This window comes from Sebastes umbrosus, chromosome 21, assembly GCF_015220745.1.
Source record: "Sebastes umbrosus isolate fSebUmb1 chromosome 21, fSebUmb1.pri, whole genome shotgun sequence".
Lineage (NCBI taxonomy): Eukaryota > Metazoa > Chordata > Actinopteri > Perciformes > Sebastidae > Sebastes > Sebastes umbrosus.
This window is the reverse complement of record NC_051289.1, coordinates 11,559,429-11,581,050: the sequence shown is the minus strand read 5'-3', so window position 1 is coordinate 11,581,050 and position 21,622 is coordinate 11,559,429. Positions and strand designations below refer to the sequence as shown.

Below are 21,622 nucleotides of genomic sequence, written 5' to 3'. Positions count from 1 at the left end.
ATCCAGCTTTTGGAAGGCCCAGGGGCTGAGTAAATGTGATCGATTTCTAGAGAGTGTGTCATCTAGGCCGCCCCTTTTTAGGAGTGGTTTGTAACAGAGGCACAAAGGCGCGTGGAGCCATCATTCAGGCGGCTCTTCCATTGTTCACTTAATTCATGCTGAAGGATCCAGGTCAAGCCAGCGAGCACCCTTCACAGGTTAGAAGTCAGGGCTCCTCTCTCCTGAAAAAAACACGGGCAAGAACAAAACCACTCACGTCCAGAGGCGGGGTGTGTCATTATCCACTAGAAATATATTTCCACAGCTGTTTCGCCTCTATTTGTAATATGACTGTGAAACTAATGAGAACAGAAATTATATTTGCTCAACAGGGTTTGCAGAACAGGGAGCGAGATATGAGATGGGATGAGAACATCAAGCGTGGTTATTAGTTGGACTGTGTTCACCGGGGGAACAGGTTTGAGGTGATTTTTGAATCTACACTTGGCTATTTTGTCTAACACGGTTGTCTTTTGTGGGATGAAGTTGAGTCAGTCTGAATTAACCACAGCGACATGCCATTACTGTATATTAGATTTGGTTTATTTAGCTTGTATCTCTTTCACAAAGTGTCCTCCGGCCTTGCTAAGTCCGTAACAATGAGCTCCTCCCGTCGAAGCTATCTTCTCCCCGTCACTGAGAGAAGAATGCACACGGCAGCCGGGTTCTCCCGTGAAGGAGAATTAATCTGCTCCAAACAACCTTTTATTTTCTCTACACAACTACTTGTCAACCGCCACTAAAAGCAATTTGTTTTTGGCCCGCTTCTTCAGGCTCATGTAGCAGGACTGAGAGAGCAGTGTGGCATGTTGTTTCAAAAAGGAGAAGAGCGGGAGGAGGGGGGTTGGATGGGGGGAACAGTGCTTTAATCTGATTAGACCTGGCTAAAATCCCAAACCGGGGCTGAAGTGCAGTGCTTGTGGTTTGTGAACGGCTTACGCTAAGTCTGTACCATGGAAATAATCTACTCTTAAAACCCAGGAAACAAATCAACTATGGTAAGGACATAAGTCGCTGTCATTACGGAGTCATTAGGAGAAACATTTCCATACAGCGTGCAGGCCGGTAGTGCTGGCAGAAGGGGGCAGTGTGTGTGTGTGTGTGTGTGTGTGTGTGTATGCACACTTCTGGGATCTTTATATTTAAGTGTTTATGTTTTAAATTCACAGTAAAAGCATTCTTTTTATTCACATTTATATGAATTTCTACCTTTCACATACAGAAGATTTGTGCGTTTGCATGTATTTTCTGTGTGTGTGTGCTCGTCTTATCTCCCCTGCGTGTCTATATGCGTGTTTCTCCGCGCTGCTGCTGTGGGATTGCAGGACGACTTCTCGGGTGCTGAATAATGAATCAAAGCATGGGAGAGGAGCAAAGTCACACTGCAGCAGCAGCTTGTCTCTCTGCACTGCTTTTTACTTTAGCTGAGCTATAGATGAACGGAGCCTGAAAAAAAAAAAAAAAGCTTGTGCTAATAGGGCTAAGACCCCGCAATCACCTCCGCAACCACGCAGCAGCAAACCATAAAAATTCTCTTTGATGTGTGAATAAATACGAAGAAAAACTCCAGATCATCAATGAATATTTATAATAGAAATATTAGCATTTATTGTATAAGTTTGTCGATTGGAAGTACATTCAGTAAGACAAGAGGAAGAGGCCATTTAGGAAGATCAATAGGAAACCCTCATAAACATGCACTCCAACAGATGGGTCTAGCCATCAATAAGATGTAGAAAAGAAAACCAGTTGATCAATACTCAATCAATATTGGAAAAACGACTAAGAGGAGCAGAGGATAGGAGGAAATATTAGCTTTCACTGCCACCTTGTAGGCTTGGAGCAATAACCCAAAGCCAGATCTTCCTAATGACACCATTAAAGTGTTTTACCACAGTATACCATGTTGTCAGCCACAGTGTTTCATTGTCTCATTAATAGCCTCCCAACACAGTGCAGATTTCAATATCAGTTTGCTCTCATTATCTCTCTTCTCTGATACCGTTTCATTTTGCGCGGGCTAAATTAAATGTAAAAAACCGTAATGCAATTTCGCTGGAGGAGAACATGGCGGCTAATTGCATTAGGCTGAACTGTCGGTGGCGTCTGCAGCGTCTAGGCCCCCATCACTCTCCCGCAATTAGCGCCGGCTACTCCCCTCAGCAGCAGGTGTTGTTCTGCCCGTGCCAGCACTCCAGCTGATTACCTTAGCAGAGCGCTGCGAGCCGCTCTCCATCCATCTAGGTTACAGCGCCACCACCACAGCCCTGTGCAGATACTCCGAGAGCCGCAATTACATTACTGTAGAGCCCATAGATACAGATGGTGGTCTATAAGCGCCATCGTCACTCTGCCGAGTTGCAGGAAGGACTCGTATGATGCTGTCATGTTGCAGGAAGAGGGGAGCGGTTAGCTGCAACCTTGGGCTTGAAGGTTGTGGTGTATTGATGTGAGAAGCCAGGAGGATGAGGAAGAGGAGGCTACGAGTGAGCTTAGAGCGGCAGAAACAGCAATGAACACACACACACACACACACTCTCAGCATGAGGTTGGCAGCATTCCAACAGTGTCTGAGAGCAGTTGGGCTAACCAAATTATAAATTTACAAGGACTAAATTACATAGCTAGTGTACACACATACTGTCACATCAGAGACACAGCCACAGGCACACACACACACACACACACGCACTCCCTCCTTCTCTGGCTGTCTGTCGTCTCTCTCAGACACACACAAATGCACACACACACACCAGGGACACAGAAGCAGCCAACATCAAACAACTGAACTTGAACTTTGGACAGGTTCTGTGCATGATATGAATAAAAAGAAAAACTCTGCAGGCCCAAAAGAAAGCTCCAAGTCCACAGCTTTTTGATGCCATTTATTCATTACCGAACCTTCCTTCCTTCATCCCATGTCAATATTTCCATGTATCTGAGATGCAACGCAGTGAAAACAAACAATCAGAAATGTGAAATTGAGATCTGGCAGAATGAGAAAAGCCAAGGAGCCTTGATCTGGAGACAAGAGGAGGTTGTGAATTATCTTGTAAATTGTTACCTGTAGATGTAGCTGAACAGATTTTCAGCTTGATATGGAGGTTTCTCTTGTATATCTCATCTGACTGTGAAGTGAACGAACTTTCACTGGCCTCTCAGCCTCTTGACCACTTAAACTGAAGAACTATTCAAATTCAGCGTCCCTGATAACACCGCTGCAGCACTAGACAGATGTATCGTACATTATCTGGCCAAATCGTGCTTTAATTATTGTGTATTCCACAATTTGAGATCTTTCATTTACTTTGTGATAGGAGCAACGTTGCAGAGGTCCGCCTTTACCTTGCACGGCAGCTGGATTTTCGTGATGTCACGAGATCACGCGAGAATTGCAGGATCACATATGAAAATCCATCTTGCCAGGCTTCAAGTAATGCGTTCGTGTCCGGCAAGCTAGAGCACGGATCAATCAGCGTCCTGTGAGGAGCTACTGGTAGCTATACGGGCGTGGCTTAGGTGTGTGTGACACGATGACACTGAGAGGCGACTGTAGTGGCTCTTGTAGAGGTTAGCATAGATGCTGCAGTAGCATCAGTTATATTATATTCACTGAAAGAAGATCAAAAGAACGGCACTGAAGTCTTTTCTCGATGGAAAAGATGGTTTTGCTCTTCTCTCTAGTGGCTTCGGCAAGAGTTTGATTGACAGATGGTTCATCCAATCACCTGCCAAGTATTTTTTTGAAAGTGCCCACCCTTTTCCAAACAGTTTCCAATGACGGCTTCTAAGATGATTCTGTGTAACAAACCATCTGGCGGGTCAGGTTAGGTCCGCCTAGCCCCATTACTAAACATGAGACTATTATGTGTGGTCGCCGGATTTATGTAGAAGGTTTGCAGTGGAAATGGCTTAGATGTGTTAGTGAAAAGAATAGGAATCGCCATGTGGTGTCTCCGACTGTGAAACTAACAGTCGATAAGTCGACTAATCTGTCTTTTCGGTCTCGGTAAACTAAGATTTTTATTCACCCGATTAGTTGTTTTTTATGCTTTTATTATATATATAGCTGTCTCTTTAAAACTCCATTGAATTTCCCCAAATTCCTGACTTCAAATTCAAAACAAAACCACAATAAAACCAAATGGAAGTGTACATTGGGCTGTGTGTTGCGTATGACCCTCATCGCTTGCCATCCTGAAAGGTGTTGGTGTTGTATTGACTGGCACGGTGGTCCCGCTGTGCCGTTGCTCTCAGCCTCCAGGATTAAAGAGACACTGCACTCTAGACACGACTCGCTCATTGAATTCCCCCACTCACATGGCCTCAGTGCAGCTCCAATCCACTGGAGACGTTACGTAAGTTAGAGGCAACTTCACTTACTCAATCTATTAGAGGAGAATGTTTTTAATCGCTGTCAATTTTCTTTTGCCCCCCGCCCCTCCTGAACACAGACCAATGCTTTTACACTTGTGGTGTTTATAAGGATGAAATGTTACCCTCGATCTCTGTCTGGATCCCTCTAAGCACACAGTTCTCTTACAGCGATAATAGGGAATAGACTGCCGCCAATTACCCCCTGAACAAGAGCAGGAAAGTAAACATACCAACTCATTCACGCATGTATACACACTCGCATAACTTCTTCCTTTTGCCACTTTTTCCTCCTTTCTTTCTCTGTGGTCTTAGCGTTTAGCAAAGAGCCAAGTCCTGTTAAAGCTGTAGGAGGCAGGTTGGAGCAAATATGATTAAAAAAAAGTTATTTTTATAGAACAGTCACCATATCCGGACAGTAATAAATGACGCAGTGTCCTCCGGTGCTCCTAATGACATCTGCAAGATTTCACAGACCGAAGGGAAACAACCAATAAGAGCCAAGCTGGAGCCTTGCCGTCTCTGAGCAGCTGTCAATCACTCGCGAACTCCGATCAAACGGTCAAACTAGGCAGCGCTGATCAAATATGAATCAATATTCTGTTACTGTAATGTCTATCTCTCGCCTCAAATGTTTTCAGAAACATCTTGTAGTGTACTGTTTGGCTGTAAAATGAGAAAGTTTGTGACCCAGCAGCCTTGTTGAGATAAATTGAGGAAATACCAAGCACCGCCTATCCGCCGGAGCAAACTTTCAGGTACTTACGCATTACAGTAACAGAATATGGATTCATATTTGATCGGCGCTGCCTAGTTTGACCGTTTGATTGGAGTTTGTGAGTGATTGACAGCTGCCTCCGTTGAATGAACAGCCAATAGGTACTCTCTGAGGTGACTCTGTGATTGGCCAAAGTCTCTCATCACAGGATTTTTTAAAGCCTGACAACAGAGCCATGAGGAGGTGCAGAAGTCTAGTTTTCTCTCAGAACACTTGAATTACAATATGCTGAAAGGTTATTATGGAATTTTTGCCCAATGATACCAAAAATATTCTGCCTTCTGTTACTTTAAGTCTGCAACCTATTTGTAAACATCATCGGCTTTAAGTTGTGAATGTGGAGCCCTGAACTTGTCAATTCTCAAATGGCATACTCTGTATATACATAGTAACATATGCATGTGCGTCTTGTCATTTGCTAGACAAACTGTTATTTTAGCCGTCTACAGAACAGTTCTGTTTTCTGAGACTGTTGCTAATGCAAGCAAAATAGTATATCAGTATCTATTTAAAAGCCTCGTTTATAGTGTATGCTGGAGATGCACGTTTTGAAATACAATATTTTCAAATGTATTTCAATTATAAAATATCACCAGCACTAAAATGGACAGAAAAAAGCCCCAGTGGTCACAGTCTGGACTTGCCCTGATCATGTATTTTGGGGTGTTTTGATGAAAATGTTGTGGTCGTTGTGGCGGAGCAGCTCGAGCTCACATCCATGGAGACAATGCACTCTCGTCTCTCCCATGGTTAATTGCTGTTCATGTTACTCCAAGTGAGGCCCCCCCTCCCTTATATCAGCCCCTCAGCCAATTTACATCTTATTATGTCTATCTGTGCTGAGACCTAGTATCTCAAATAGAGAAGAAAATTACTCTCTCCATTTCTGGGGGAAACAGTGACTCGTTCTAATCGCCCCAACACTGATGCGTTGTGTCACTGTGTCAGAGGTGCATATGAAGATATTGTATAAATTCTGGCCATGCGGGGTGGACATTGTTCCATACTCTCACTCCATTATTAAGACCGTAATGTCATTAGCTGCACAAATAAAATGGCTAGTTTGCAAAATAACTGAATGATGGAGGGTGAATTTGGCTTCTGCATTCAAACACCAACATACAGTAGAGGTATATTAAATCTTTCACTTTAAATCACTTTGACTATATTTGATCTGGGCTTGTATGTTTGAGGAAATTATACTGAGATCGCACATTGTTATTTTTACTTACTCTTTCATTATATAAAAAGTAAGTAAATTAAAATGTACTCGCATGCCAAACGTTCTCTGTGCCACATTTCCTACAACATTTTAATTAAGTCACTTCTGGTAAACAGTATTAATTAAATTCAGATTTTACTCCTAGAAAGCAAAATCGCAGACATTTTTGTTTAATCAAAAGTCTTGATATTTGGTATGGACATACTTTGGGCAAGTATCTAACAGTAGATCACTTGGAAAAATTACACTTTTATTAATAGTCAAAGTCAGGATTTTTTAAATATGAGGAAAAATGCTAACATTGTGTTTATTACATTTTTTCTATATGAAATATTTTTTTCTTTTACACAGCATATGTGTGCATATCTTTGATATTCAACTTGTTATGAGTTCATAGATACCAAATACTTGATTGTGCCATTTTATTATCATACTATATCTAGTCTTTTGGCACAAGGGACTACTGTTTTTTCCTAAAATATAATGGAGTCTGTTGTAAAAACATCAGTCCCATGTGGCCAAAGACTGGATATAGTATAAGAAAAACTCACTTTTCAGCCAAACAGTTTGACCAATTTGTAAAATGTCTTCACATTTGTGCTTTAGGCAAGCCCAGAGAACACTTCCACCAACGGAAATTAAAAAATTCTGTTGCATGCACAAATGGGTTAAACAGATTTCATGTTGCAAACGAAGCCAACACCCTGAATGATGTTAAATATCTGTCGATTAGTTAGATCTTAGCAAGGCGTCATGTTTTTGTGATGCAGTGCTGTATTAATAAAGTTGACTGAGAGAGGAAAAGCCCTCTGATAGGACAATTATTTCAGTTTTAAGCAGCCTATGTGGGAGGACAGCTCCGCTCCCTCGGTTTCCACTTACCAGCAGTGAGTGACAAAGCCTATCTATTAAGGCGGCTAGAATTTTACCAGCGTTCACAATCGATCCTTTGCCCCGCGCGCCATATAAAATAATGCATCGTAATGAGGGGTGGTGGAGGGCCTTTGATGAATGACAGAAAACACCGTCTAACTGACATCCCAAAATTGTAGGCTGTTTTTCATTTTATTCTCAATTTCAGTCGCACAGTGAAGCATTTTCTCTTATAATTCAATTTCCATCAAAGTCCCGCGTACACATGGCTGTCAGTGACATCCCAATCAGTGTCGCTGACGTTATTCCAGATGAATGTCATAAAAACGAGCAAAGGGTGTTGAAGACGCTGTGATTGTTTCTGATAACACAAATCATAAACAATATAATAAAACATACACTGTACAGGGGGGTACAGATAATAAAATATGGCACACATTTTGAAGGTTCCTATCTCAACCACTACCTACTATTCAGGTTTCTGGGAGAATATCACTAGTGAAAAAATGTTGTAGCTTTATTGACTTTACAGGCACCCATTAGATTGCATGTGTTCCCTCTCTCTCATCTACATGTTCACACACACAGTGGTGTTGAGATGGGATCCTCTGATTCAGCAAATCAAAGGCCTCTCCTCCTGTCCATATTATCGATGCTGCTGGAGGGCCGCGGAGGATGCCGGGGCACAAGGCAGGGTGGGGGTAGGAAGAGCTGGCGGATCCGTGGGGGGCAGGGCAGGCAGGGCTGGAGCTGCAGATTATTCTGGAAATTGCCAGCTGCAGTGTCTGCAATCAGGATCAAACCGGTTCCGGGTGGGGGGAGGAGGAAGTCACTGTCGATTTTTGTCAAGCCAGCCTGTGCCTGCGTGTCTCCCGGCTGAGTGGGATGACATTCGCGAGGGCGACGGTGGAAATGTCCCACCACCTCATCCTCTCCTTAATAATTCATCCGACTGCCTGGGCTCTCTGCAGGTCTGTGGCTGTAGCCGTGCCGCCCGCCTTTTAATGGAGCCGGTGATTACCAACACCGACATCTTAACATTTAAATAATACACAGACACCAGGCCGGGGCAAAATCAATAGCACATAGAGAGAGCGTTAGCACATCCAGCAGCCATCTCGCCTACTACACGATATACACAGCATGTAGATGCAAAAACACATCCAGCACTCCTTGCTCTGCACGCTACCTCCCCCACCCTACTCCCAATGATACTATGGGGTCTTCTTTTTCTTTTTTCTCTCTTCCTCTCCTCCCTGTTTCCTCTCTCTTTTCCCCCTCTCCCTCTATCTCTGCTTCTCCTGCTCTCTGAGGATTGCAGGGCTCCTGAGGCGAACAGCGGAGCCCTGGGACAGACCCTGATTAAAACTGCCTGTTAATGACAAAGGCCCCAACGCTGCAGCTCACGCTCTAATCCTAATCTGTATGCATTCGCAGCAGCACATATTTCCTCCCTTGCTCAGTCCTCTGACACCACACAAACGGAAACGCAGAGGCAGCCATTTTGGAACAGCTGCATGGAGCTTCGTGTAATGGAGGAGCTCTGCTCCAGGACGCCAACGGGGACAAAACCGCTGCAACGAATCCACTTGTACTTGTCTGTGACCACGTCATGCTCCCCTCATCCCTCCAGGTCCATGGGTGCCAAATGTGTTGCTACATAAGGGGGAAAAGGAGGCACACTATCGCAAGGTGCATGACGTGACCCTGCAGCTTTTAGCTTTCACCTTTCAGTTGTTTTAGCGCGATGCTCGACTCAAGTATGATCCACCATTTCATTTGATTTTAAATAACACACAGGGGAAGCTCGGGAGCACAGGAGAAGCAGCTCGTTCACCTGAAAGCGAGACTGATGGGCGAACAATACAGGGGGAAGGTGAGCAGTTTATTTTAGCAGCGAGGGGGGGTGTCTGCATGTCTCCAGTGATGCGGGGGTGATTTCTTTCGGCAGGCCTGCGAGTGCCCCGAGGCGAGAGGGATAAGGGCCGAAGAGGAGAGGGGAAGAGAAAGAATCTGGCCTGGAGAGACTTTTGCAACATGAGTGCGCCGGAGCCATTAAAAACCTAACACGAGATGAGTGTAACAGTGTATATTTAGCCGCGGAGAAAGAGCCCGCTACGCCGTGTGTTGTGTGTTACGCTGCTCGTTTTGTATATTTTGGTCACTGCATGAAGCTCAAATCAAAGCAGGGAAAGCGCGGTGAAAGATGAAAAACAGCGAAGAAGCAAACGGAGGTGTTTATCAGTTGCTGCTGTTGTTGCTGCTGCTGGTGTGTAAAAAGAAGCACATCACATCTGTGCAGCAACCACTTTCAGTGCGATAAGAAACAATGGAGTTTTAAAATGAACAGGGGGATTGGCTCGGCGCTTAGAATTATGGATGCTGGGAAAGGATCTTGGGTGTGGGAAAGAAGAGAGAGGATTATGAATTTCAGCAAATCAGAGAAAAGCATGTGGAGGAATCTCAGCGACGCTTTATGGTTTTTTTTCTCTCTCTCCATTCTCACTCTTTAATTTTCTCTCCCTCGCTCCTTTGTCTCTATCTTGAGCTCCTTCGCTCTCTTTGATATTCTGGGTTTTACATGAGTTTTTCTATTGACGTCTGCCTACATTTCAGCTGTCCACCCATCCTTAATTCTCTAAACTGCTTGTACATCTAAACTGCATGAGCAGCTCTTTCTCTCTTGTTATCATAGCAGAGCTGCAGTATTTATTCAAACCCGTTAAATCTCATCTTTAAAAACCATGAGTCTGTTTTTGAAAATAGAGAATGTCACGTTGTGAGGCTGCTTTCATTCCCTCTTGTATCATCGGCCTTAATCGAGTGACTTTTCTATTTTTTTCTAAGTTTTTATTGAGTTTTCACAGCGATATAAACAGAACAGCACAACAACATCAACAAAAAAATAATATAATAATATACACAAACCAAATGAAAAGTTACAATGATTGGTTGTCTGGAAATATTTCAGTATGCATATAAATATATTTTAGTTAGGCATTCATGTAGTTGGTGTCATGTCTCATATAAATGTTCCATTTTTCTTCTCTTTGACTCTCAAAAGTTATTTAAACTTTTCCATAACAATATGTCTTGGACAATTTCCAGCTACTGTTCCAGTTTTGGAGTGTTTAAGCCAATGTCTGGGGACAGCTGTCTTACTTGCTGCCAGTAAAAATGTAGTCCCAAGATACATCACAGAGCAGTATCTGGGATTTCATATCCCAAAATGTTTTTGTTGCATTAACAATTTCCCAGTATAGTCTTATAGCCGAGTGGTCAGCCTCCATGAATTCCCTCCATACTAGTGAGTTTGTGGATGTACATTTGATACCATTATTCCTCTGTTATTTGAATCTTTAATTCTGCTTCCCATTTTGCTTTTATGTAGACCGATGATTACCCCCAAAGCTTGGTAGAAAGCAGAGATGACCCGAGGCCCCTTCTGTGTGTATATGCATCCACAATCACTCCAATCACATTATTTGAAGTTTTATCTGGTTGCAACTTTTATCTTTTCGTGAGCAGACTTTGCCTTTAATGCTTGTAAACTCATACATTAGCCATTTTAGAAAACCGTACATTTTGCCATTGTGCCTTTTTGTGCCCATTCTTCGAATATTGAATCGTACACCCCTGGCTTAAACTTTGAGTCATGTGCAAACCACCTATAACATTCCATATTTCTAGTAGCGTAAATGCTACTATTGGATCCACAACATGTCCCAAAGCCCCTATCAAATATTAGTTTCCTACCCTGGGTCTGGTAACCCTGTATGTGCCTTTCCATTTCTTTCCTTCGAGACTTATAATCAGGTCTACACCAGGTCTGAGTTGAACTGTGTAAAAATATCAACCCGTTCGTATGAAAAGGCGTGTGAATGACACAATAATGCGAAAGGCAAAAGCATGCATTAAGAATGCTGTTCTTGCTTTAGGCGTGTCATTTGTACGCCAGTCTGTACTGACTGCATTGTAAATGCATTCACATAAATATGCTACGCTCAGAGCTAGTGATGTAGAATAAAAAGTGAGAAAGACTGCTGATGGCGGGCAGGAGGGGAGATGGATGGGTCCAACAAATATAGGACTTTCAAATAGGAGGCCCTTTGTGTTTTTGTGTGACATTTGTGACGTGTTTTCAGTCATGTTTGTGACGTGTTTTCCTTACTTATGTTACGTTGTTTCCGTACATATTTTACTTACGTACTTATTTTAAGACCAACCATGACGTTTCTCCTAAACCCAACTAAGTGTTGTTTTTTTTGCCTAAACCTAAGTGAGTGGTTTTGAACAGAGCATTTTTCTAAGGAATAATTTTGCTACTAATATGTATATTATCTTTTCTGCTGAGAGTTAGATAAGAAGATTTATACAACTCTCATATCTGTCTGTTAGCTTAGCTGAATTTTAGCTTTGCTGAAGGTTAGCTTAGCGAAGCAAATGGATTGAAAACGGGGAAACAGCTAGCCTCGTTCGGTCCAAAAGCAGGACAGACATGTTTTTTTCTTTGACAGACCTTTTATTGGTATTTAATTGGAAAAGAAATCAGCACACTACTTGCAGTACAATCACGCTATCTACCAGGATACAGAAGTCCATCATACTCGCAGGCATTTCCATTCTGTCCACTGATGAATAGGAGATGGTGCCTGTAATTACAGGGTGCTTTGCTGAGTGTGATTGCAGCGCACCGAGGGACAGCGAGAGCAAGGTTCAGGCTTCTTGATATTTCCCAGAGAAATAAATATAACCAAGAGGTATGCTCGGCCTCCTGCGGATCACAAAGCCGAGGTGCCCTCTGTGTAGCCACCTTTGGCTCCAGAGAGTCAAGGAAATGATTTAGTGATCTGAGAAGGCTCTGGGGGGCTTGAAAGGAAGTGACAATCATGGAGAAATTAAAGGGTAGAGCTTCTTTAATCCACGCCGTCGGTAACCTCTGTATGACAAAATGTTTGGAGAATTGAGCAGATTGATTTGGAGCCGTCTCAGCCGAGAGGTCTTTCTCTCAACGGGAAGAGGCTCAATAGGTGAGAAAAGGTTTCTCCTCTGAACCAGCTAGGTGGAGCACACACTGTACATGTGGAGCACGACATGTCCTGCGCTCAAAGAGAAGACTTCCTGCTCCGAGAGCTACATTATTCTCTCAACTCAAATGAAGCTAATGGTCGTTCCTTCTCATCATCGAAATGACTCTCCTGTTAGCGCCGTGCTTCCTTTGATAATACAAGTTGGCGCGTACCAGAATCTCCATATTCTAACAAAGCACAAGTGGATTTCATATCCTCCTCTTGACAGCAATAGTGGAAACATCAAATATTGAACTTGATAATTTGATGTTTGAATTGCATGAACTTCTAGATGGAGATAGAAGACAAGCTCTCATCCTACCTCTTCACATGCGTAATTTAAATCAGTGGTGGCCATTCTCTAACTCTCAATCTGCAATCAAGGCGGAGGGTTGTGAAATATTTTCAGCTCAAATCTGTCCATTTGAATATGAATAATACACAAGGTAGAGTGCATTATGATAATAGCCTTCAATTACACAAGATATCTGCATATCTATCCTTCACTCCTTGAATGCCGTGGAGGGGAGTATTAGACTTCTGAGGACACTCTGTACATGAGAGCAGCATGAATGTTGGATCGTCATTTCTCTCCTGCCTCTCAGCCGCTTGCTTAGTATCAGCATTCACAGTGAGCCCGCTTCAATCAATATCAATTAATTATCACAGCTACTCCAAAATGATAAATGCTTTTTATCTATCACTTCACAAATCAATGGCTTCAATGTTACCATGCTAACATTTCCCTCATCATCCGGAGCTAAATCAATGGAAAAGTCGCAGTGGACAATTTACATTGAAGATGTATGATGAAGGGGAATCAATATTATTAGCGGTGAGAGTGAAGGGGAGTGTGATATCTGTGCACGAGGAATTTTAAAAAGAGGCTTTAACATCAACGACTCTCAAATTGTGTCGCAGTAGATCAAAAACAGAGTGACCCGCATTGATTATAACAAAGTCCTTGCATGTCTTGCGTGCCGCCGTATATCACGGTTACTGTAATTCTTAGACTGTGCTCAAGTGGAACATCTGACGGGATGTTAAGTCAGAGGTTAATCTTTACACACTGGCCGTGTTTTCCTGTCATGCAGCGGTTGTAGCTCACGCCGCAGACCTCTGTGACCATGTGACCAAGAACCCAGTGACCTGCTGTGGATGGTGTCTGACCCCCGGGGTCAGGGTGTACGGAGCGAGTGTGACAGGCGACGCCTCTCCTTGACGCTATACCGCTGACCTTTGACATTTTGTTTGAAAGCTTGGCTTTCAGAGTAGCTGCATAAATCTTTATGCTAACGGTCGTTCGTACATACAGTTTGTGCTTTGCAGGGATTTTAAAATGAGGGCGTATTGTCTGTTACTTGAATTATTCAAACACCATTGACCTTATTGTCCACTGCAAGAAAAAAAATATATATATATTTAAAATGTCACCCCCATAACCGGGAAAAGTACTCAGATTACATAAGTAAAAGCATGAATACAACAATGTAGAAATGCTCCCAAGTAAACGTCCCGCATTCAAAGATAAAAGTACAGAAGTATTATCAGCAAAATGTACTTAAAGTAATAATCTCTAAGATTTTCATTTACATAAATGTTAAGTTACTATCTATCGCCAAATGAGGTAACACAATGGTGATTGAGCCTGTAGCCCATTGATGAAAGCCCTTGCATTTGCAGAATTACAAACTGAGTATCTATGGTGACATTCACAGGAAAAAATCACAAATGACCCACAGTTTTGTGTGATATGTTTATCTTTTTGGGCCTAAAACTGTTTTTTAAATGACAAGCCAAAAATGTTGGAAAACAACTGGTTCAATCTTTAGCAAAACACTGTATTTTATAAGATTATTTTAAAGGAACAGTGTGTAACGTTTAATGTTATCTATTAGCAACAATGGAATATAATATTGATAAGTATGTTTTCTTTAGTGTATAATCACCTGATAATAAGAATCATTGTTTTCGTTACCTTAGAATGAGCCGCTTTTATCTACATAGGGAGTGGACCCTCTTCCTAGAGCCGGCCGCCATGTTTCTACAGTAGTCAAGAACACACAAACCAAACACCGCCACCGTAGTTCTCCTACACATTTGGCACAAAAGAGAAGTATCAGTTGGTTGCAATCTGCAACATCACCGCTATATGCCGCCAGATCCTACACACTGCACCTTTAAGTATTTGTGTAAAGAATGAAGTGGCAGACAGTTTAAACACAAATATAGCACAGGTATCTCAAAATTAGTACAGTACTTATGTAAATGTCCCTAGTTACTGTAAAATAAAAGGCTAAATTAGAGTTTCATGCAGAACAAAGAAGAATAAGACTCATATATATATATCAGGCATCATGGTATAGACATGCAAAAGGTGAGGAGTGTTTACTATAATTACCCCCCCTACTGTATTCTTCCTTCCTTCTTTAGGATCATGAGCAATGGAAAGCGCTTTATCTTTACATTATATATGTCATTATGCCGGAAGTGGCTTTGCTTTTAATGTCAAGAACACCATTGTTTCTACATTTTCTCCACAGAACGCGTTTAGGCCTCTATACGTATTTGCTTAATTTGGACAGAATAGATTGTTCACAATGGTCTAATTGCCATGATTATACATGTTTCTATGGAAACCCACGAGTCCAGGTTTGATTCATTAGGTTTTACCTCCCAGGCAGTTGTAATTGTTGTGATGTGAGATAAGAAATGGCTGTTGGCATTTTCAACTACCCCGCAATTGGCTTTTAACAGCTCCATCGCAGTTTCCCGTTGTGTCGGCCACAGCCTTGTTCAGTATCCACTGTAACACCCACGCACCTGTCCAGGAACCCGTGGAGGATTATTCCAGCAGTAGGGAGGATGTAAACTTTACTGGATGTAATGTATACTTCATTTCAAAACAGCTCAATTCTGAGAATATATCACTAATCTAATAATAAGTAAAAATATATATAATGTTTACCTTTCTACAAATTGTAAATAAGAGCATTATAAATTCTATAAACATTATTTGATAGAAGCTTTTATGTACATAGAAAGATATCCCTCTTTTAGTTTTGATGCCTGTGTCACCAAGCCTTAATATCTTCTAAAGTAATTAAACCATAATAGAGCGAGCTATGTTTCCAATTACAGCAGTTTTCATTGAAATAGCAAAAAGTCACTTAAATGGTCAAATTGAAAATATATCTCACATTCTACACAATAATTGCTCGTGTTCCTCAACTTTCTGTGAAAGTAATCGCACCATGTGACTCCCAGGCGAGGAGCAGTTTCCTGCACTGGACTTTGTGTCCAATGATTCTTGTGTCCGCAGAGGACGGGACTCAGATCCACACATCTAAAGGCAACAGGTCTCAATCAGTCACGGTGGCTGGAGTCTGGACCTCCTGGACACATTCCCTCGCTATTACACAGCTATTGATCGTTTAATTACACAATATGGGTCAAATTTCCCATGATAGATGACACTGTAAAAAAAAAGAGATTGGAAAGGAGTGAGAAAGTTGGAGAAACCATGTACAGTATAATAACGTGTGACCATACAGGTTACTGATTTATCCGCACATGCTGGCAGATGAGTATTTATTTTAATGTTGCATTAAATTAGTGAAATGAACCATATGTCAGAATATTTTGAGCTTGGCAACTTGTCAAATTTAAGGATGATTTAGCATCATTTTTAATCTACCACACAAGTGACCAGTGGTGGAAAGTACTTTAACTCAAGGTCTGTGCTGCAGTACGTTTTTTAGGTACTTGACTTGAGTATTTCCATTTTCTGCTTTTTCATTCTTCTACTCCATTTCCAGGAGAAATAATGTATTTTTTACTCCACTGCATTTTTGTGACAAATTGTACATACAAAATATATGATTGGCGTATTAAATATGAAGAATTGCTATAGTTTAAACTGGTGAGTTGCACATAAATTAGTTAAGATTGGCTCCACCTCCACCAGCTACAACATTAAAAAGTAGCATTAAAACATCAATAATTATGATGCGATAATATAATAGACATATATTCAGCCTGTTTGCCCGAAAAGCGTATGAATGACACAATAATGTGCAAGGCATTTAACGTGCAATATGAACGTTGTTCTTGCTTTTGGCGTGTCCTTTGTACGCCATGTAGTCTGTACTGACTGCAATGCAAGCGCTCTGTGTAAATATGCTACGCTCAGAGCTAGTGACGTAGAATAAAAAGCGAGAAAGGCCACTTATGATGAGCAGGAGGGAAGAAGAAGAAAGAAGAAACCTTTATTTGTCATAGTACATACAGGTACATACATGAAATTTGACCTCTGCATTTAACCCATCCTAAGTATTTTTAGGAGCAGTGGGCGGACGGGTCCAACAAAAACACAGGACTTTCAACCAGGAGACCGGTGTTTTGTTTTATCAGTTATGTTAGTGGCGTTTGTCACGTGTTTTTTAGTGACCTTTGTGGCGTGTTTTCCGTATTTTATTTAGTTTACATACTTATTTTAAGCCCAACCATGATTTTTTTCCTAAACCTACGTGAGTGGTTTTGTTGCCTAAACCTAACTGCGGACGTTACCGTAGTTTTGTTACGTGGCGTAAAAATGACACACTAAAATACAAAAATGCGTCCTCATGACATGTGGAATGTTCTTGTAATATCGTGCTATTTATGCGACTTCCTGTGAGATTGGGTTGATATATTATAATATTCTGAAAGTGGTCATTGAGCATGATAAGTATTTTTGATACTTTAAGTACATTTAGCTTACAATACGTATAAGTATTATTAATTAACATTTGTAAGTGTAAACTTGTTTAAAAAAAATTATAAAATACACGCATCATTGAGACATACACACGTACACACACGCACACACTGTGCAGCATGCGTCATGTTATGACTTTCAAAGTTAATAGTTGCCTCAAGTCAACATTGATGTGACAACTGAACGTAACCGAGTGTAATAACGCTCTGCAATTCATGGAAAGCTTGTTATATAAACTCCTCTCTGTTATCAGAACGTGCTCCAAATCCCTCATCTGGCGAAAAGCTTTCAGGCAACACAGACTCGCGGTTACTCGTCACAGTGTGCTACCTGTGAAGTAAAGGTGACTGAATAGTGAAATCTCAGCCGTGTTATTTATGTGCTCTGTCTCTCCCTGTCGCTCTGTCTCCCTCAGCTGTGCTATTTTCTGCTCTCCCTCTGCAGCACGGCCCTCGCTCAGGCAGGCTCGGGCTCCCAGCTCTAATTCTGCAGCACTCGCCGACGTCCTTCAATTGACCTTGGCGCACCACGATGCCCTCTGCCGCCATGCTGCTATAGCCTCGCTGTGCCCCCTGCGGTTCGCAAACGCATCATTACAGACACACAATCACACATATTGTCATCCTGCTAATCAATACTGCATTCGGGGCTCCGATCACGTGGAGGGGGCCTCTGGGAAAAATCATTGGATTCGCAGCGCTGTGACTGGTCGCACATGTACGCTTGTGTGTGTGCTTACATCTGCTTGTGTGTGTTTTCAGTAATGAGTAGGGTGCAAAGGCTAATAGCGTTATTTCAATGATGACCTGTTGGTCGCTGCATAGGGTTGAGTTTGTGTACGTGGGTGTGTTGGATCATATATGTGTGTTTACATTATGTAGGCTCCTGCACCTCCTCTATAGAGGTTACACTTGTATCATCTAGTCCTCCCCCTCCACCTCGCTGCCCTGCTGCAGAACAGGGGCACTTAACAACCGTGTGTATGTTTCTACCTACCTTAACTGTAGAAACAGAAAACCAGCTTTTTTTTTCTGACTGTGACTCAAAAAGTTGGGCAGCTGCTCGCAACATTGCATTGTGGTTATTTCTGTCTTCGTAAGAATTAACCCCTGCTCATACTTGTCAAGTATGTGCCTTTGTACTGGCAATTAAAATAGGCAGAATCTATATTTTAAAGGTTGCCAGTGCATCAAAATCTGCAAAAAAAAAAGCTGTTTGTTTGATTGCAGAAAGTAACTTCAAGTGCCCCTGTTATGCAGAGCATAAAAATGCTGGTGATTAATATAAGATTAGGCGAGTCTGCATTTTAACAGTGCCCATTCTAGACCTGCATCTGTATAAAAGGCTGACCAGCGAGATAGAAGAGGGAGTGCGTGGCATTCGGCTCTATCTCCACCGCTCCATTCCACTCATCTGTCCCCAGGGCCAGAGTCAGAGCGGCGGGGATCAAAAGTAAAATCAGAGCGGAGAGCTGTATCCAATCGTGTCAGTCGGAGAGGTCTCTCCCCTCTACTGTAGTCTGGCAACGTCCAGGGCTGAGGGCACTGATCTCTATCAACGAGGATAAATTCAGTCAAGCCTCTAAAATGTGTGGCGGTGGACCTCAAGTGATTTAAATCATTAAAATGAGGCCAGCTGCATCATGCAGTCGGAGCACGCGGCGGGGGCACCCGGCAGCCGGGTACAGAGAGAAGAGTGCCATCATCTGGCCCCGGCTGATACATCCATCCCACTGCAGAGTGCAACAGCACATCAGTGGAGCCTTTAGTGGAGGAATTTGAATGTGTATTTGGATATGATAACAAGTGTTTGGTCCAGTGTGACATTGTTGGCAACTTCTGAGACGCATCTTAAAGGAACAATCTGTACCTTTAAGTAGAAGTAGTCTACATGCATAATGGATGTGTACAGTGTCGTAGGAGGAAGAATATACCAGTGTTTGCTTTTTGGTGTGAGGCCCATTCTAGATAATCTGTGTAATAGCGCGATTATCAGCACAGATTGGGTGCAGAACTTGTGTGTTCAGGAGAAAAGGCGCACTAGCCTGACAGCATCTTAAGGAGGAACCAGCAGCTTTTACCAGAGACAGACAACAATCACACATCAACCGTTCCATTTGACAAATAATAGAGCAGCGCCTCCTGCAATCATTATATGGGCCTGCGAGAGGGAGAGTGTGTGTGTGCATTTGTATAATTGTAGGGTTACGGACATATGTTTGTGTTCATTCTGCTCATAGTAAAAAAGATTGTGAGGTGTTGATTTACCTTTCAGCGTGTAATTGAAAAAGAAAATCGCTACAAGTCACTCGCGCCAGCGGTCTCGGAGAAAAAAAGTGCTTTCTGGGAGTGAAATGAACCGACTTGCGTTAGTGCTCGACTCAGCTTTCTCTGGTTTTTGTGCTGGCAGTCGACAAATGTCTACGCCATACAGCTCAAACTTTACCCGTTTTATAAAACGTAAAATGATTTTAGCACTCTTACTTGCATTTTCTCTTTGTCTCACACTGTAAGAAACATCAATGTAAGCAAAGCACAGTATGTTCCAATGCAGAGAAACGCTTCAAAACACTGCTCCTCAAACATCCTTGGGCTTCATGAAACATCTGATTGTCCTGAGCAAAACAAACAGGTGGAATTATCTGTGACACGTACCAGACAGCAAAAACACACAGGAGCATCTCAAGTCAATCAGCAATCACGCCTGTCCCAAGCATAAACACACCTATTGCACACGCCAAGCGGTGTCAGTGTAAACAATGCAGAACAATACGCTCTGCATTTTCTAGCTGCAGCGGCTCCTCTGATTGGCCGGATCGATCGTCGGAGGCATTTGATGTTATAGGAGGAGAGGCGAGGCATATTGATGGGAGGATAATCAGAGTCAAGCCGGCTTGGTCCTCTTCAATAATTCAAAGGAAGGATTTGGGGTGAGATTCCCTCAGATCGGAGGTGTGATGTACATTTCATAGCCTGAGAGTTTGGGGAGCTGCACGGGAGCGGGGAGGGTGTGTGTGTGTGAGAGTGGGATGGGGATGGGGGTGGAGGAGGGGGCTCAAACACGTGGGCTCAAACATGAGACATCTTTTGAACCAATCGCACCAACAGTGATGTTCTCCATCTTCTACAACTATGAAAACTATAATGAAAAAAATGGTATGTTGCATGCATGTGCTTGCGTCTGTGTGCTCGTGTTCACGCACTTAATGCCCATATTTCCCACTTTGGAGGCTTTTTGCAACATTCCCGAGGCAGAATGTATAGCAAACTGTGTTTACATCACCCAGAGGACCTTACACTGCAATCCAAGCATTGATTTTCCTCTAACACCTTCAGCTCTATACGTGTGACTAAGCCAGTTTTACCGGCCGTGACATTGCTGTGAAAAACAGAACAAGCATAAACATTTTACCTCCTTTTTTTCTTTCTCTGTCTTCTCTGTAAGCATTAAATTCAGGATCAACGCACCGCCTTTTGAACCCGAATTAGATTGTTGTTGAACATCAGTTTGCATCAGATCAGAGAGCACGTCGTGTCAAATGAACTTTGATTACGAGGATGCGGAGTTTAGCTGGTTTAGTTAGAACGAAGCTTTGATCAAATCATAACTCTGACCTGTCTACGTGTGTGTTTTAGTTGATCTGTTAAAAAACTTTTCTTACCTTTTAAAGGATGAGTTTCTAAACAATTGCAAATGTCACAGAATTTATTCTGATGTGTATTAAAACATCATCAGTAATTTCATACTTTTCATTCTCTGAACAATAATACTTTACATCACCACAGTGCTGTTACATGAATAAATGAATGACGTTTTTATTATTTTTTGTCATGCATAAAACTATACCCAGCCCACATCTTACAAGATACTAAGGCTGTGTATTGGCAAGAATATGGCAATACGATACGTATCATGACACAGGAGATACGATTAAATATATTGCAATATATTGCAATTTTTCAAATCAAATTTTAGGAAAACTGTTGAAAAAGAACACGCCACCATCTGCATAAAATCTGAGTAAAAAAGAGTATTTTTTAAAAATAAAAATTACAAAAAGTTGGCTTTTTTATGCAATCAGAACAATGGGATCTGCATTTGCATTTATCACAGTAACATCCAACATCCTATCACTACTTTGAGAGGACACATACACTGAGAGGATACATCTCTTAGCAAATTAAATAAAATATTGAGTTATAGTATCACAAAATGTAATATCACGATACTCAATATTTTTTTATATTTTCTTACACCCTACAAAAACCCAATGAAAACAAGCCAGATCCAGAATGCTGCAAAAAATAGTTTAAAAATAAAGAAAACCAATTTAAATATTTAAAAAAAATCTGAATTTTAGACCTTCATGTTTACAGCAAAATTCATAAATCACTAATAAAGCTTGTACTGTATATATGATAATGGGGAAATTAGAATTAATACCAATTAAATTGTCCAATTTACATTATTCTCCAGTCTTAAATGCATTAGAATTAAAAAGCCATAAC

The 21,622-nt window shown here is 41.8% G+C and overlaps 1 protein-coding gene across 1 annotated transcript in view; it reads left to right on the top strand.

Annotated features, from left to right (window-relative positions):
- The window catches only part of LOC119480276, a 117,857-nt gene extending 97,007 nt beyond the window's left edge, over positions 1–20,850 (top strand). The window contains exon 7 of the mRNA XM_037756402.1: positions 17,559–20,850. Within this exon, the coding sequence (XP_037612330.1) occupies positions 17,559–17,598 (40 nt within the window). The 3' untranslated portion in view covers positions 17,599–20,850. The remainder of the gene's footprint in view (positions 1–17,558) is intronic.
- Positions 20,851–21,622: the final 772 nt, after the last annotated feature.